At 39.3% G+C, this 16,279-nt stretch overlaps 1 protein-coding gene across 2 annotated transcripts in view; it reads left to right on the forward strand.

The window, feature by feature from the left end:
* CHD1L (chromodomain helicase DNA binding protein 1 like) overlaps nucleotides 1–16,279 on the forward strand; it is a 31,835-nt gene that overhangs the window by 12,292 nt on the left and 3,264 nt on the right. Inside the window, exons 10-20 of one of the 2 annotated variants that reach the window (XM_042449803.1) lie at nucleotides 2,098–2,171; nucleotides 3,843–3,953; nucleotides 5,246–5,360; nucleotides 8,337–8,490; nucleotides 9,237–9,402; nucleotides 11,463–11,608; nucleotides 12,714–12,877; nucleotides 13,642–13,856; nucleotides 15,357–15,455; nucleotides 15,602–15,672; nucleotides 16,156–16,270. In XM_042449803.1, the coding sequence (XP_042305737.1) occupies nucleotides 2,098–2,171; nucleotides 3,843–3,953; nucleotides 5,246–5,360; nucleotides 8,337–8,490; nucleotides 9,237–9,402; nucleotides 11,463–11,608; nucleotides 12,714–12,877; nucleotides 13,642–13,856; nucleotides 15,357–15,455; nucleotides 15,602–15,672; nucleotides 16,156–16,270 (1,430 nt within the window). The remainder of the gene's footprint in view (nucleotides 1–2,097; nucleotides 2,172–3,842; nucleotides 3,954–5,245; nucleotides 5,361–8,336; nucleotides 8,491–9,236; nucleotides 9,403–11,462; nucleotides 11,609–12,713; nucleotides 12,878–13,641; nucleotides 13,857–15,356; nucleotides 15,456–15,601; nucleotides 15,673–16,155; nucleotides 16,271–16,279) is intronic. The other variant, XR_006101977.1, reaches the window with a different exon arrangement.

Consider the following 16,279-nt stretch of genomic DNA (forward strand, 5'->3'; position numbering starts at 1 on the left):
AATAAATAAATCACAGGAGAATTTGTTTACAACTACTGTATAGTGTTCTTTGAGGCTTATCGTCTTTATCTTCAAAAGTGTTTTCCTGATCTAAATCCTCCATCCCAGCTGCTACTTGCCCTTGTGACAAAAATCCTATTGATGTTCATATTGTTTGTGCATGTTTTCTCCTGCAGAAAATGTTGCAGCTGCAGAAACAATGCAGACTGATGGGAATGCTATAGCTGGGATAATGACCAGTCCTGCACATACCTCCCCTGGCATGGTTTTTGTCAGGAGTGGTATGGGTACCTAGTGAGGCTCACAAATACTGCCAGATCTCCTGATGTTCTGATTTTGAAAAATACAGTAGATACTTTTTTATGTTAAACAATGAAAAACAGGCCTTTGACATGTGTATAAGATGAAGCACAGCTTTTGGAAGGTTCTGCAAGATTCAGTTCATATACGTTCCCCACCACTTCCAAAGAGGATTGTGGAGGAGGATTGGGAACTGGAAGCTACAAAAAAAGGAACTGGAGGGCAACACTTGTTCCTAAGTCGGTGCTTTGCCTACCCAGCCCCAAAAGCCTGCACAATGCAATTGACTGATGTTGTTACCTTTGACTCAGGAGAAACCTTAGGTTTGTGAGCATTTCAAAGACTGTATCCAGTTGCTGCTTCTGCTCTTGCTTCTGCTGCCACTGCTGCTCTTTGTGCTAATCTCATATAGCAAGCTAATATAAAAGTTTATAGTTCCCCAAGCTGATATAAAACTACAGTATTCTACAATAAATTTAAATCACTTCATAATTAATTTAATATATTCTGTATTCAGCATGGAATTAAAAAGAGACTTTTAACATTTCAGTTAGTTTTTAATCTCTCTCTGTATATTTTACATGCAGGTAAACATTTTTAATAGTGGGCCCTTGATATCTGCTAGGGTTTGGTTCCAAGATTCCCTGTGGATACCAAAATCCATGGATGTGCAAGTCCCATTAAATGCAATGTAAATTGTATTTTATTCTGTATTAAATACATAGTAAAATAGTGTCCCTAATATACAATGGCAAAATCAAAATTTGCTTTTTGGAATTAATACTTTTAAAATTATTTTCAATCCATGAATGCTTAAATTCGTGAATAAAAAAAATCTGTAGATAGGGGGAGCTGACTGTATGTTCAACTAAAGCAAACTTTTAAAACACACACATACAGAGCCAGTTCCCAGTCCTGTGGCAGTTGGCTACCTCTGATTTGCCTCTAAGTTTGGGTACAATCCTGGGTCACTCACTTTCTTGTGCATTGTAACTCTTGGGAGGAGGTTCCACTTTAAAGATTAAACAGAACTGGAGATCTTAAACTGTTGGACTTGAACTGTTAACAGAAAGAATTGAATGTAGTCTTGGCAAAAATGAAAAACTGAGGTGTTTCAATGTCTGGGATGTGCAATATTATTATTATTATTATTATTATTATTAACCTTTATTTATAAAGCGCTGTAAATTTACACAGCGCTGTACATACAATCTTTTAGTCAGACGGTTCCCTGCCCTCAGGCTTGCAATCTAAAAAGACACGACACAAAAGGAGAAGGGAGTGGTGGTGGGGAATAGGATCAGGTCCAGCAGATCTTCTCCACCTCCGAGGCCTGGACCAAGGCAGATGGACTGGAGGAAGGGCTTGGCTTCTTAATGAAATATCCCACAGTGCTGTGTGGTTGTGGTGGCCTATTCCTGTGATCAAACTTGCCAACAAACAAGTGGAATGGTGTTCATCTTATTCTCCTTATGAGACAACCATATTTTATCTAGATAATTACTAAGACTGTAGAGGTGGTCTCCGCCTTGCATAGATCACTAAGATGGGGCCATGAATTTTTCTTTCAATTGGATAGATACTTCTCTGCTTATTTACTAAGAACACAGAGTAACTGAGTTTACTGAGGCTGGACTCTAGACTGATGTCCATATTGAATAGCCGACTCTCATAACTACTCAGTTCAATGGGATTTGCTTCTAAATGGGATTGAAGCCTAATTCTAATTTTGCCTGTGCTGTGCTGCAACGTTGCACTGAACTGGGGTGAGAGGCTTTATTTTATTTTTCATTCTAGTGGTCACCGTGTATTGCTGTTTTCCCAGATGACCCAAATGCTGGATATTCTGCAGGATTACATGGATTACAGAGGTAAATACTGCAAGTTCTTAAAGTAGCTGGTTTTATTGCCAAAAGGTCTGTTGTGGTTGCAGAATAGTTTGTCAACTAAGCCTTTGTATAGAGAAGGACCCTAAACAGAGTCTTGATTAGTGCCCTCTTTGTCCTCCCACGTTTACTTTTGAGCCTGGGTTTCAGTCCACAATCTGATATCTGGATTTTGTGTTTGTTTTGATTCTGAAATAGAATATAAGCTAATAATGGTACTTAACATATAACAAATGAATATAGAAAAGAAAAGTAAGAACAAAAGAACAATAAAAAGTAGCTGGTACAATGCATTGGTAGGTAGATTAGTTACCACAGATCAGGGTGATGGAGGTGCCCTGTTTTTATCATACATAGTCTAATGTCACTCCATAGCGACAAGCTTGATTGTATGTATCTTTAAAAAGAAGAAAGACCAAAAGTTCTAATTTCTTTAGACAATTTAGACACACTTGTTCTGTGGGGAGTAAAATGATACTATGCATCTTCAAAGTTGTCACATTATCCTTTGTCTGTGGTAGGTTTTATCTTAAATGTTAATTCCTCAGTCAGTGCTTTTTTACAGTTTGGATGTCACTAATATTTTGATGACACAGCTGTCCAAATCATCAGATAGCTAGGATATCCATTCAATGTTACAAAGCATAAAGAACATGATGAACTCCTCTGGAATTCTATAGGACAAATGTTTAAGAAGTTGAGCATTAGAACCAGACAGAGGAGACTACATAAGGTAGAAGCAGGAATTTGAGAAGTCTAGGAAGTAAATATACCAAAATATATATTATATATAGGCAATGGTGCAGGCTAAAAGGGGAATGCACCAAAATTAGAAGGGCTTTACAAATGAGGAGCTTTGACAAAGGCAAAGTACAGAATGCTCTGAGAATGATGTAGATAGGAAAAGCTAACAGTGGCCTGTTCCGCACGGGCGTAAAGTACGTCCCCAGGATGTACTAAGGTTAGGAAAGGGCGTGCTTTACGCACGCACCTAACCCTAGTACATCCTGGGGATGTACAAAATGGCAGTGCCCATTCTACATGGGCGCCACCATCTTGACATAGCGGATGCTTAGCGGACGCTTAGCATCTGCACGGTGCAAATGACATTGAGAGTGCACCATTGGCGCCTCACGACGTCATTAGCACGCCACAATAAGAAGCGCTATTTTGGGGCTTCTTTTTTGCGGTGCGGAGGAGCCGCACGGTTTAGCCGCTGGACTCCTCCATGCCGCAAATGACGGCACTGGCAGACTGCCGATTTCAGGCAGTCTGTAACATGCCAGTGATACAAAGACTAGTGCAAAGGTGCACAGAGTCAGCAAGCAATAAGTGTCTAGGAACAATAGTGGTTTTATATGCTTTCATCTATAAGGAAACAGTGTGGTTCATTCCACAGAATAGGTACGACACTGTTGACCAGGTTTTTCCTGCAGAATGAGGTTATAGGAACTGATGAGTAAATTGCGTTTGGCTAGGAAAATTAGACCACAGTTAAAATTAACCTCTACAGATGTGGAGTGCTATACAGATGCAGGGTGAGGGGGCTGTTAATGTCACAAGCAACTTATCCTGAAATCTGGTGTAATTTTCCAAGAACAAGTCTTTTGAATGTCTGAATCATTCCATTCACACCTCACTCTTTACTTTGAAAAGATTACAGCTATGAGCGCCTGGATGGATCTGTTCGAGGTGAAGAAAGGCACCTTGCCATTAAAAACTTTGGGCAGAAGCCCATTTTTGTCTTCCTTCTGAGCACCAGAGCAGGTGAGGCAAAGCTTACAGGGAAGGGGGAAGGTAGCAGCTTGCTAATCTGTGACTATCCTTTTGCTGTCTTCATGAGTAATGCACAGATGCAGACAGAACAAACTGAACTGAATACGCATTCACATATCCAAATAGTATGGAGGTCATAGAACAGTCTTATGTAAACACATGTCCAGATAAACCAGAGGTCTGTTTGTCAGATTTTCTTTCTACATAAAGCTACATCTGAGAGGTGGAGAGATTTATCTGCTGCGTGTGTATACATATGTGTAAACAGATACACCCAACAGACAAAAGTAACTGGGGATTCCAGTTCCTTGTTGGTTTGGGTGGTGGTATCCATGAACACATGCTGTTGGGTTTTCTGTCACTTTAGAAATTAGCCCAGCACTAATTTGAACAGGGTGTGTCTGATCTACAGTTGAGCCTGTCCTATAACCTGCCACTGAGAGGTCCCAATCATTTTGTCCTCATAGAGGACTTCCACCTTTTTTGCCCTCTCTTCATGTTCTATCTCGTTGCTGCATAGCAGTGCAAAAAGTTGACCCTTTGTCTTCTCTGCCAGAAAGGAGGAATCCCCCAGTCCCACCACACCCTGCTGTAATCAGGGCTTGACTTCATAGGAAGCCTTGTTTGCTGTTATATTCAGGTATTTATTCACAGGAGAGCCAGTGTGGCATAGTGGTTTGAGCATTGGGTTATGATATGGGAGACCAGAGTTCAAATCCCTGCTCAGCTATTGAAACCCGCCAGGTGACTTTGGGCAAGTTACACACTCTCAGCCTCAGGAGGCTGAACAAATTCTGCCAAGAAAACCCATGATGAATATGGGTTGACCTTAGGGTCAACAAAAGTCAGAAATTACTTGAAGGCACACAACAACAACATTAATATTATTAACAACATAGCTACTAGATACACTCTGGAATAATCATCTCTTGAAATCTGTCATGGAGAATTGGTGTTTCCAGGCTACACTTGGGAGAGGGAGACTGAATTGCAACTGCATGTGTTAATAGGAGCTCTACAGTTTTAAACATGGGTCAGCTACATGTAAATCTTTGGTGGGGCATGGCAATCTACATAATAATTTTGACAGATTTACATTTCTACTAGCCTGGAGTCTTTAGCTTGACATGCTTTAAAAACTACAGTTCTGTGCAATGTTTTCCATGCAGTTGCCTAAAAGTTTTTGTTTCTCCTTTTGTCTGGATTGCAAATGGGCTAAAATGTCTGTGTGACTTTGCTTTCATCTGTGAGAACTTTAATGGCAACCTCCTTTGTTTTCCAAGGTGGAGTTGGAATGAATCTAACTGCAGCAGACACCATCGTTTTTGTTGACAACGACTTTAACCCACAAAATGACTTGCAAGCAATAGCAAGAGCCCACAGGATTGGCCAGAACAAGTGAGAATGTACATTGTGCATGTATGTGCATGCACAATGGGTTTCTTTCCCTGTGAGCACGTTCCACAAATCTTGCTGCACTGATAGAGCCCTTCCCCACACAGCTACAGCCAAGACCTGGTATTTTTTGAGTACATCTTGAGCCCAAGACACAATGAAGCACAACTGATGTGCACTTTGCTGCAACTGATGGGAAAGCACCATACCCTCCTTTAATCAAGGCTTGTCTTCATTTTTAGCTGGCTGTTGTGACTATGCCAGCCCATCGCATCATTTGGAAGTTGCTGTGGTGGGTCTTGAACCTGGCCTTCCAACAACCAGTTGCTGATGCTTTATTTCCTGGGCCACTAGCACTTGGATTCTTCAGAAGTCCAGGCAGACTAAGCCTAATTAATGGAAAATTAAACCAGGAAGGAGGGTTCAAGCAGAATTTTCCATAACTGGGCATTTTTATCAAATGTTTAGAGGAAAGGTTTGAAGGAACACTTCACCAGTTTGCAGATAAGGCAAAACTGGAAGCAGTGAGACCAGAATAACATTCAAATGGACCTTTACATAAAATTTATCGAAGTGTTGTAGCATCTTAAAAGCTAACCAGTTTTATTTGACATAAGATTTTGTGGACTACAGGTCAGTTCCTCAGCTTTGGGTAAACAAAATATATTAAGACTTTTATTCCGCAAGTAAATGTCAGACAAACCTGTATTTGACTTATTTTCCATTTTCTTCATCAACTGTGTTTGAAAATCTGTGCTACTCTCTTTCCAGTAAAAACAACTGAAAGGTTTAATTCTGCAATGGTGGAATGCGCACTGCAGAATGTAGCATTATTTAAAATGTAAAACCACAAATGAATATTGAAAGCAAACACAACCCAAATACCTGTAAGGCGGTCGGGTGTGTGCTCCAGATTAATTGTTTGAAGGTGATAATTGAAAAGACCTGCTGGCATTAAAGAACGTAAGTGTTTGCATTAGGCAGAAGTAGTCCTGTGCTGTGACAACTAAAGTAAAGACATTTTTATGTAGAGAGGTCTTAGGCCTAGCAGCCTAACTGGCTCGCCTACATTGATCACCGTTCAGATCTTAAGTGTTCAGCTCTTAACTGTCTCTTATCAAGATAGTTAAGATCCTGTCAAGAACTGCCACTGCCCTCCCCGTACTCAATAACTGCTTTCTGAAGTTAACAGATTAGCTCTTTATTGAAAGAATGGAGGATACAACTTCCTAGGAAAACATTTAAGACAGATCTCAATTGCAAACCCAAAATCATAGATACCTGTACAGTAATAGAAACCAGGTTCACTCCCAAAATCAAAAAGCCATTAGAATATTTTATTCCCACTCAAAATTTCCCTCTCAAATACTTTCTTAAAACATCTTTGCAAAATACATAGTTCTCAGAACATGAAATTCTTTCCCACAAGTTATCTACCCTGGTTCCCAGAGATTCAGGGCATCAAATGGTTAGTTATCATCATTAACAGTTTAATGGCCTTCAAATACCTTAGGACAGTACATAATCTCTTCTCTCAGGATGGTACTGTCATGTTAACATAACACTCACTTTGCACCTGGCTCTTCTCAAACAGTGAAATGGATTTAAAACTTTGATTTAACCACAGGCACTAAATTTGAATACCCTAACAGTACAATCTTCAAAACACATTTAAACTCAGCCTTTACTAAACAAAAAAATCCTGTTTGCATTTTTAACATCTCTATTATTAACCTTGCATTAAAACAAACCTATAACAATTTATAACAGCTTAACAGGTCACCATTTCTCTAGTTCTTTGCATAGACACTTATGATTTTGTTTGTTTAGATCCCTAGGAACACAAGTCTTCAGTAAAAATCACTGAAATCAGAACTCACAAAGTTTTCACCTATAACATTCTTATGAACAACTTAACATAACAATATAATAAACTGATAAGGAAACTTACAGCTATATAATGCAAACCTAACAATATGTAATTCATATTATATATGAATTCATGGTTACAGAATCTGGTAAAATTCCTTCCCCAGGATTCTCTGCTACAGTCCATCTTAAGCCCAGCATCCACTGGCTCCCCATGATACAAACTCAATTCCCAATTCTAAATTAAGCAATCTAAAGATAACTTTTATGAAACATTTAACTTAAACATGACAATTAGAAACAAACTAATGACAGGATTAGTTTGATCTAATTAAATCCTGACACACTAAGAGGTGTGTGTCTGTGCTTAATATTCTTTCGAGTTCATTTTTTATCATTTATGTTCTAGTTGTGTATTATTTTTATTGTCATTTTGTTTAAGAGTTTGCCACATTGAGTGCTATTGACCAAAAGGTGGAATATAAATTATAACAACTTGATCTTCAGGATTCCTTTGTGCATTCTGGGACTTAGCATACCTGAAACTTTTTTCAGCAAGTTGCATTCCCAGAATGCAGTTGGGCTGGGTCTTGCAGCAACAAATTTTCATACTGTTAGGTAAATATTTGCCTGCTTCTATTGGGCTACAGCCTCCATCGTTTTCAAGTCACTGGCTATGGGCAGATGAGAACTGTGAATGCAACAATTTTGCAAGCGTCGCAGGTTTCTCACCCCCTCTGCTCTATGCAACACTTTCCAGCTCAAACAGGAGGCCTGCAAGCCAGGAAATCCTACAGAAGACTCCTACCTGATGCCTATCTATAGTAGGACTACCAGGAGGCACTCCTCAGTCATAGCAGTCTGCCAAAGTGAACAAGTAGAAAGGCAGAGCAACTGTTTTTGGATATGGGGACACCTCATGGAAGTATTTATGTAGCACAAGAGTGACTGACAGGCTTTCTCTTGGGAACTGTTGGGTTGGGATGAACAATCTCTGTTCTGAGGGGCTTGTAAACCCTGCTTGCTTTTTTATTTTCAATAATGGTAATATACATGATTGTATACATTTAATATGTTATATTAAAATACATTTTTGTTATGCTCTTTAAGACCTGTAAAAATTATCCGTTTGATTGGGAAAGACACCGTAGAAGAGATGATCTACCGACGAGCCGTATCAAAGCTCCAGTTAACTAATGCCATTATTGAAGGGGGGCAGTTTGCACTTGGAGCACAGAACTCACAGGACACAGGTGATGTTCAGGTAAAAAAGAAAGCAAATGTTCAAAGCTAGATCCGTTTTAATTAAAAAGCTGTGGGAAACAACAATATGATCTAGCTGCACCAAACGGGGGAAATTAGGTGGTTTTCAGATTTGTACAAGGTTTCTAAAAGCTTGTCAGGTTATTAGCTGCTTGTTTGCCAAAGCCCACCCATATCAGCTCACAGATTTTCTCTCTAATTTTGAGACCAACCAGAAATTTGCAACCACAGTTTAAAGTTTCAATTTTTGATAAATTGATTAAGGTCAGTTGAACCACAAGAAAATTTATGTTAAGTAAGCTCCCAGGAAATGGTACAACCACAATACCTTTCCTTAATTTTATTCTCACATCAATTACTTAACATTTTGATCTTGAACTCAAATTAAAATATCCAAGTGATTAATATAACTCAGACATTCTTTTTTATTATTTATTATTTTGTTATATCCATCTAAAAATTTCAGGGTGATGTAAGATAAAATAGAAAGTATAGCTACTGTTACGGTTGTATAACTGTAGCTATAATTCCAGTTATGGCTTCTGAAATCAGTTAATCACTGTCAAACTGAGTTGTGTTGTTAATGTTTTACCTTACAAGCAGGTAATATTATGAGGATTAGATTGATTAGGTATTGTTTCCCCATGTCAAATCCCTGTTTCTCAACCTATTAGAACACTGCTCTGGAAACAATGCAAGAGCTGAAACTTCAACTTTTAACTTTCACCCTTCTTCATTTTTTAAAAGCTAAGTGAAATCCTGAAGTTTGGTTTGGACAAACTGTTATCGTTGGATGGAAGTACCATCTGTGATGTGGACTTGGGAAGTATCCTTGGAGAGACAAGAGGAGGAATATGGGTAATGGATCCTGTGCTGTCTACCACAGAGGGAAATGAAGAGCAAAATCTAGAAAGTATGTTGATGAAACCAACATAGGTGTTAAAAAACAACTAGGATCAGAGTTAACCTCTGTTTGGAACTAAAATTGGTTTCTAAACCCTAACTCTGCCTGTTTATGTAACACTGCTACTTTTCTGATCTTGTTATCAGATATCTCTGCTGTTTTGCACAACATTTTATATAACTTTTGTTTCTGGAAAACTCCAGACTGTTTCCCTGGTGGAAACAAACATCCCTCAGAGCCTTGCTCATCTCTCAGAATTTAGTCTGGTGTCAGACATAACTGAACATAGACTTGTTACAGACTGCCAAAATAAAGCTGCTTCAGGTCTCTTTGGAGGGATGCTGTTTAAATGATGCATGCATCCTAAGAATCCGGAAGCTGCACCAAAGCTGCACTCCAGTGCTTAGGAATGGAGTGTGGCTTTGGCGCGACCTCCAGACTCTTAGGACTCATGCATAATTTAAATAGCATATCTCCAAAGAGACCCAAAGCAGCTTTATTTTGGCAGTCTGTAACAAGCCATAGTAAATCTGATGTTCCCTCAAACTGAAATGGCTCTCTGGGAGGAAAAATTCATAAACCAATGTAGATAGCTGTCCTATCACATCTAGTTTGGAATTCAAAGACGTGTGGAAGAAAATAGGGTTCTTCTTTGTGGTCTCTGTGATTTACACAAATGCCTCCTGCGCCTGTGCAGTGCACTTTTAAGAACCCTCTGGAGCATTAAGTGAGTGTTTTGTAGCTCTAGTACATTCTGAATATTGAGATTTTATTCTTGATTTGCATAACTGGAGTTGCTTATCTGTAGTGTAGTGGTCTGAGCGTTCGACTATGGCTCTGGAAATGTGGGTTCTGTTCCCATTCAGCCATGGAAACCCACTAAGTGATCTTGGGTGAGTTACCCCCTCAGCCCCAGAAAACCCCATGGTAGATTCGCCTTAGGGTTGTCATAGGTCAGAGGCAACTTGAAGGCAGACAACATTTTCTCTTTCCACATAGGATTTACTAATCTTCAGAGACATAGCCATGTTAGTCTAGAATATCAGTATGCAAGGGATCTCATAGTACCTTTGAGATTAACAGAATGAAATGCAAAATTATGATGACATTTCCTGAGTAGATGTGTGGCCAGTTTATAGTATCTTTTCTGGTTCCCAGTCTGTACACACCACGTTCCCAAACTCCCTCCACCATTTGGATGGTCCTTCACCCACCCTCGCCTTAGGCAACATCTTTCCTCCTGCCTTTGTCCATCAACAGCCATAGCTAAAACTGAACTTGCCACCTTGTTACCATACCCCATTGTTTTGCATTTCCGTGGTTATTTATACAGTCTTATTATAAAAGTCCTCCCTGGGCACCTGTTCATGCATTTGAGGAAGTAGACTAAGTCTATGGAAGCTTCTAGTACGCCTTCTTTTGCACAGTTAGTCTCAGATTTAGCCTTGTATAGGTAAAGAAGAAAGTTGCCCTTATCAGTACTAATAAATGGTTTGGGGGGGTCTTGCAAAACATTACAAAATTACATTCCATTGTTTATGGTATGAAACAAGATTATATTTCAGGAAATAGTCCTTCTAGATAGAAACCTCAGGACTGTCTTGTTCAGAAATTGCCAACTGGAGGATAGTTAAATTTGTATCATACTTTTCCTACCAAGTGCTGAAGACAGCAGTTTTAATTAGTTTTCTTTGTGAGTGTAACCGTTGACAAGGATAGTAGTGGCTTTAGGTTAAGAAAAACAATAAAAATATTTTGGTTTTCTTCTGCATCCAAAAACCTTGAGTCCATTAATTGTCTTAATGAAAGTTTTTAACAACTCTTTCTTCATTTTGGTGCTGATGCAGACTTCGTATTAAGACTGCAGGTTGCAAATAAATGGTTAGGTTTTCTATCCAAAGTCTAGCTGAAGCTGGCTGTTCTCTGCAGCTTGCTAAACAAAAAGAAATCCATGAAGGGAAAATTTCTTAAAGGCAACTTTATGAGAGATTACAGTGGTGAACCTGATCTTAAATAAAAATCTAATGTAATGTCAGCAGTTCATTTTGAGGTGGTTGTTTCTTTTTAAGGCCACATGTACATATATGAAGGCAAAGACTACTCCAAAGAACTTAGCAAAGAAGATCAGAAGGCCTTTGATCAGTTGCTAGATCTACAAAACATTCTCATTGAAGATGTCGGTCAAAAAGGAAGAGCACTGCGAAATAAAGAAGACGTGAGTATAAATAAAATGAGACATTTTGGGTGATGGTTTGATGTGATAGTTTATAACTAGCTAATTTGAATTCTGCATTTATTTAATTTTTTTAAACTTCAGTTCTGGGCATCTTCTCCAGTTAGAATATTTATGTAAAACAAGGGCATTGTGCATGAAATCTGGAGTAGTTTTACTGGAAAAGAAAAGAAATACTAGGTACCAAACATGAAGGGCGATAAATGGAAATGCTTTTCGATTCAGTGCAGGGCTAGGCAACTGTGGAAGGGTAGGAGGCCACATTAGCCCCCCCCCCCCGGAGACTTCGAAAGGCCACCTTCCCACCGCATGTCACATGTGTCCCCAGATGTTGCATTGGGTGCAACAGGGCAAAGTGAGTGGAAGTCACTTCTAAGGTGGCAAGAGACCTCCAAACATGATGAAAATGCCCACCATACCCCCTAGAAGGCTTTGGAGGGCATTTTTGGCATATTAAAAAAAAAACATTGACACACTCATTCCGAGGTCCACAAAAATGGCCCTGGGGCTGCTTGCTACTCGTGGACCACACTTTGTCTGTTTCTGATCTAGCAGTATCTGGGTCAGATTGATAGGAATTTGCTAAAAATACAGAGTGGTTACTGGATTTGGGGGAATAATTTAAGGTACTCGATATGTTCAGTTTGGTAAATAGAAGACTGAGGAATGACTCTCTTCAAGTACTTCAATGGCTGTCACAGAGAGGAGGGGGCAGGCCTGTTCTCTGCTGCCCAGAAGGTAGAACCAAGTCTAATGGGGAGCGTAGATTTCAATTAAACATTAGAAGAACGTTTTGATAGATGCCCAGTAGATCACTGTGCACTTCAAAGAGTTGAGTTTCAGCTGAAGTTACGTAAGTGTAAAGAGGTTTCACACAGGATCACATAGTTATTACTTTCAGAGAAAAAAATTAAGACCCAAATTCCATTCCCTGAGAGTCTTGAAATCAGCTCACAGTGTTCTTCCTACCATTTCTAAGAGTTTATATAAAGCAGACCAGAGGGAACTATGCTTTTTGGATGAAGAACAACTTGAAACTAACTTCAGATGGGAAAATGTACTTCATTAACTCTCTTTTCTTCTCCAGGTTCTTGTTTTGGGCATTCAGATGGGTCCCAGTAAAAAACGAAGGAAATTAAGTCCAGAAGAGCTGGAAGCTCGGCATAGGAAACTGCAGGAGGCAGCAGCAAGGAAGGCTAAGCTCAGGGAAGAACAGAGGCAGAGGAAGGAAGAATCTGAACGCCAGAAAAAGTAAGGTGCTCTGCAGGCACTGCTCGCATTGTAGCACAAGCAAACAAGACCTTTCATTCCCTGATACTGGATTGGGGCTATATGTTTGATGCTATCTCTTACAAACAAGGATAGTGTCAAAACTGGTTGCATGCTTTCTTGATATCTCTTTCTATAATCTCTGTAGAACACCGCCTTGTATGCTAGGCATTGTTTTTGCTTTGCTTTTTGGCTTTAGCTTTGTTTTGTTCCAGGTATAAGCAGGGTTAAAGTAATGGTTCTATACAGAACCTAATACATTCGGTCCTTCACATTCACAAGGGTTAGGGGAACAAGACCCCCGTGAATGTGGAGCCCCTCCCACCTCCCCTCTGATGCCTGGGACAGATAGGAGGGAGCCGGAAAGAGCCCAAGCATAACGAAATTTGTCAGTATGGAAGGACCACTGTATTGTGCCATATTTCCCCTGCTTATCTCATAGGAAAGAAAGAGCAGGGCATGAGGGGATAATGCTAAGTACCTCTATACTGAAAGTATGAATGACTTGCCAATTTTATTTCTCTTTATTTTTATTTACTGTTATGATCTGCTCTGCCACATCAACACATTTTTATTTTATTTCTCTTAAAGCAGAATGCAGAATCCAGTAGGGTTGGCCTTGCATCATCCACATGCTTATGTTTCAAACCGGTTAACATTAGCTCGGTTAACATTTGTATTGTTAGTATTACAGTAGACAGTGTGTTTGTTTAAGAGCAATAGCTTAACTTTTTTAAAAATTTCAGGATGGCCTGGTGGGAAGCTAATCACTACAGATCTTGTTGCCTTGAGTCAGAACAGAGCAGTGAGGAGGAGGAAGAAGAAGAAGAAGAAGAAGGCAACATGCTGGATGTGCACTTGGACTACACTGACTCAGAACAGGCCTCCATCCACTATATTATGGGAGATGTTACCCACCCCTCAGCAGGGGAAGAGGATGCCATTATTGTGCACTGTGTAGGTAAGTGAAATACACTGTGTTAGAACAGGCATATTTTTCATGAATCTCCCCAAAATCCTGCTCATTGGGATTCCTTTCTGTTAATGATATTCACTGAAAAATAACATTGCAGTTGTGATGAAAAATGCATTCCCCTCTAATGTCTGAAAAGCCACTTCTTTAATGTAAAATTTCTGCGGTGGCTTTGCCTCTTCATTGTATATACCACATAAAATTAATAGCCCCAGAAATCTATGCAATATGTTATTCTCTTTGGTGTCTGTGACCCACATATAGATTGATCTGTGCCTGCACAGAGCTAGTTGGAGATCTAGAGCTGAGCCAGGTATTTGGGGTGAGAACATCACCTTACCCCAGTGTGGACATCCTGCCTTTCCCCTTGGTTCATTTGTTTGCCACAGCTGCAACTTTCTTTGGGAACTTTCCCACCATTTTTGGCTGCGCTGTGAGATTGTTGAGCATCCTACTTTTGTCTTTCACCTTCATTTTTGCCATCATTTTCATCATCAGAATCTTCTCTGATTTACTGTATTTCTTTATGCAAGCCTTCCAGCTCATGGCACTGAAACCTATGGGTAGTCAGGACAGTCTCAGCTGAGACATCAGCTTCCTTGCAAAATGAACATGTTTTCAACATCTCAGAGGCTACATCCTATGTATCTTATGACTCCTGTACCAGTTTGGAACAGATGCAACAGAACCTGGCAATGCCTTCTGAAAATTTCTAATCTGTTGCACTGGTTTCTGAAGGCCAAGCCTCTCCTCTGTTGACAATCCATTCAGTGAGGGTCATTCCCACATTTCATCTTCATCAGCTTTGACATTTCTGCCTCACTAACATTTCAGCCTTTTTTAACCAGTTGCTAATCAGTTGCTTTTTTGTACTGGTGCATTCACAACATCTTAAATCATTTAAAAAGAATATCAGTACCTGCAAAATATGAAGCTTCTGATTCTAGCCTAGAATTTGTATTTCTTGTTCTTCCATTTTGGAAGAAATGCTTTTTCATCTAGATGTTCTGGAAGTTTGGCATGCATGTTTCATGGCATCTGGCATGCCCCCTTTTCAACAAAGTGCATAATGAAATACACTACAGTCTCAGAAATAGAGTGATATAGTTTGGATGTGTAGAACTAGATATCATTTTGGTTCCTGAGAGGCTAAAGATGTTAAAATATCCTTGTGTAGATAGCCTGTACCTCACAGGAGCTTCATGGTCAGGATTTATCTGCTTCCTTTGAAGTTTGGCTTCTTCTCTATCTTACCACACTAAAGCATCCATGCTGTCTCTAAGGAAAATAGCGGTTAATTCTTTTATTTATTTATTTTAATCTTCATGGATCCCATGGGATGAATGCTTTTGCTGCTGTGGTGCACTTGCCGAGAAAATTATATGTGGAAAGAGGTGATATTCTGTCAGTCATTGAAAGTTTAATTTAAAAAATCAGCCTGTCATACTCTTTCCCTTCTTTCTCAGTTCTCTTAACTCTCTTGTTCAGATGATTCAGGTCGCTGGGGAAGAGGAGGCTTATTTACAGCACTGGGGAATCGTTCTGACCAGCCAAAAAAGATATATGAGCAGGCAGGAAAGATGAAAGGTAAGGCGAATATGGGCAAATGCTTCTTTTAGAAAAAAATCTTCCCTTTTTACTATTTTTAGTCAGACTTAACAACATCTAGATTAACAAGTAATTAATGTTTCCTGGTCAGTAGGTCTCAGTGCTGATTTGCTTTATTTTTGTAGATCTGGCATTGGGAGGAACTCTTTTGTTCCCAATTGATGATAAGAAATCCAGAAACAAAGGACAGGACTTGGTAACTATGCATGGAGATGCTTTTTGTTCTCTTTCATTTCAGTAATTTAAAATTTTATTTGAGGAGCCAAATAAAATATGCAGTTGTGTTCTGAAACACGTTACAAAACACTTCAGTAGCATTTGACAATTTGACATCCATGAAGCTCCTTTGGTATCCTGACAAGATTGTCAGGTTTTAAAAACTTAGTGATATACTTACATGGTCAAGAAATTACTATTTTTTAAAATAATATCTTTATTAATTTTTCATAATCATACAAATTAAAAAGCTCACATGCTACATCATTACACAAAATTGTCTTCTCTTGCAAGAAATTATTTAAACAGGGATTAAAAAAAAAAGGAACTAAAGAAATACCAGAATCCTTTTAGATTTAATAGAACTTGCACATTGGTGAGCAAGATGTGTCTTGACAATAAGCTCTAGCATTAGTTTTTTTAGCTCCTTGACTGACTCGAAGCATTTATCGTTCATTCCCAGCTGGCCCTTATTGTAGCACAGCACCGAGACCGCTCCAACAACTTGTCTGGAATTAAGCTCCCTGCTTTAGAAAAGGGATTAAAGAAAATTTATCTGGCAGCCAAGAAAAAGGATGGTAAGTATT

Source organism: Sceloporus undulatus, chromosome 2 (genome assembly GCF_019175285.1).
Source record: "Sceloporus undulatus isolate JIND9_A2432 ecotype Alabama chromosome 2, SceUnd_v1.1, whole genome shotgun sequence".
NCBI lineage: Eukaryota > Metazoa > Chordata > Lepidosauria > Squamata > Phrynosomatidae > Sceloporus > Sceloporus undulatus.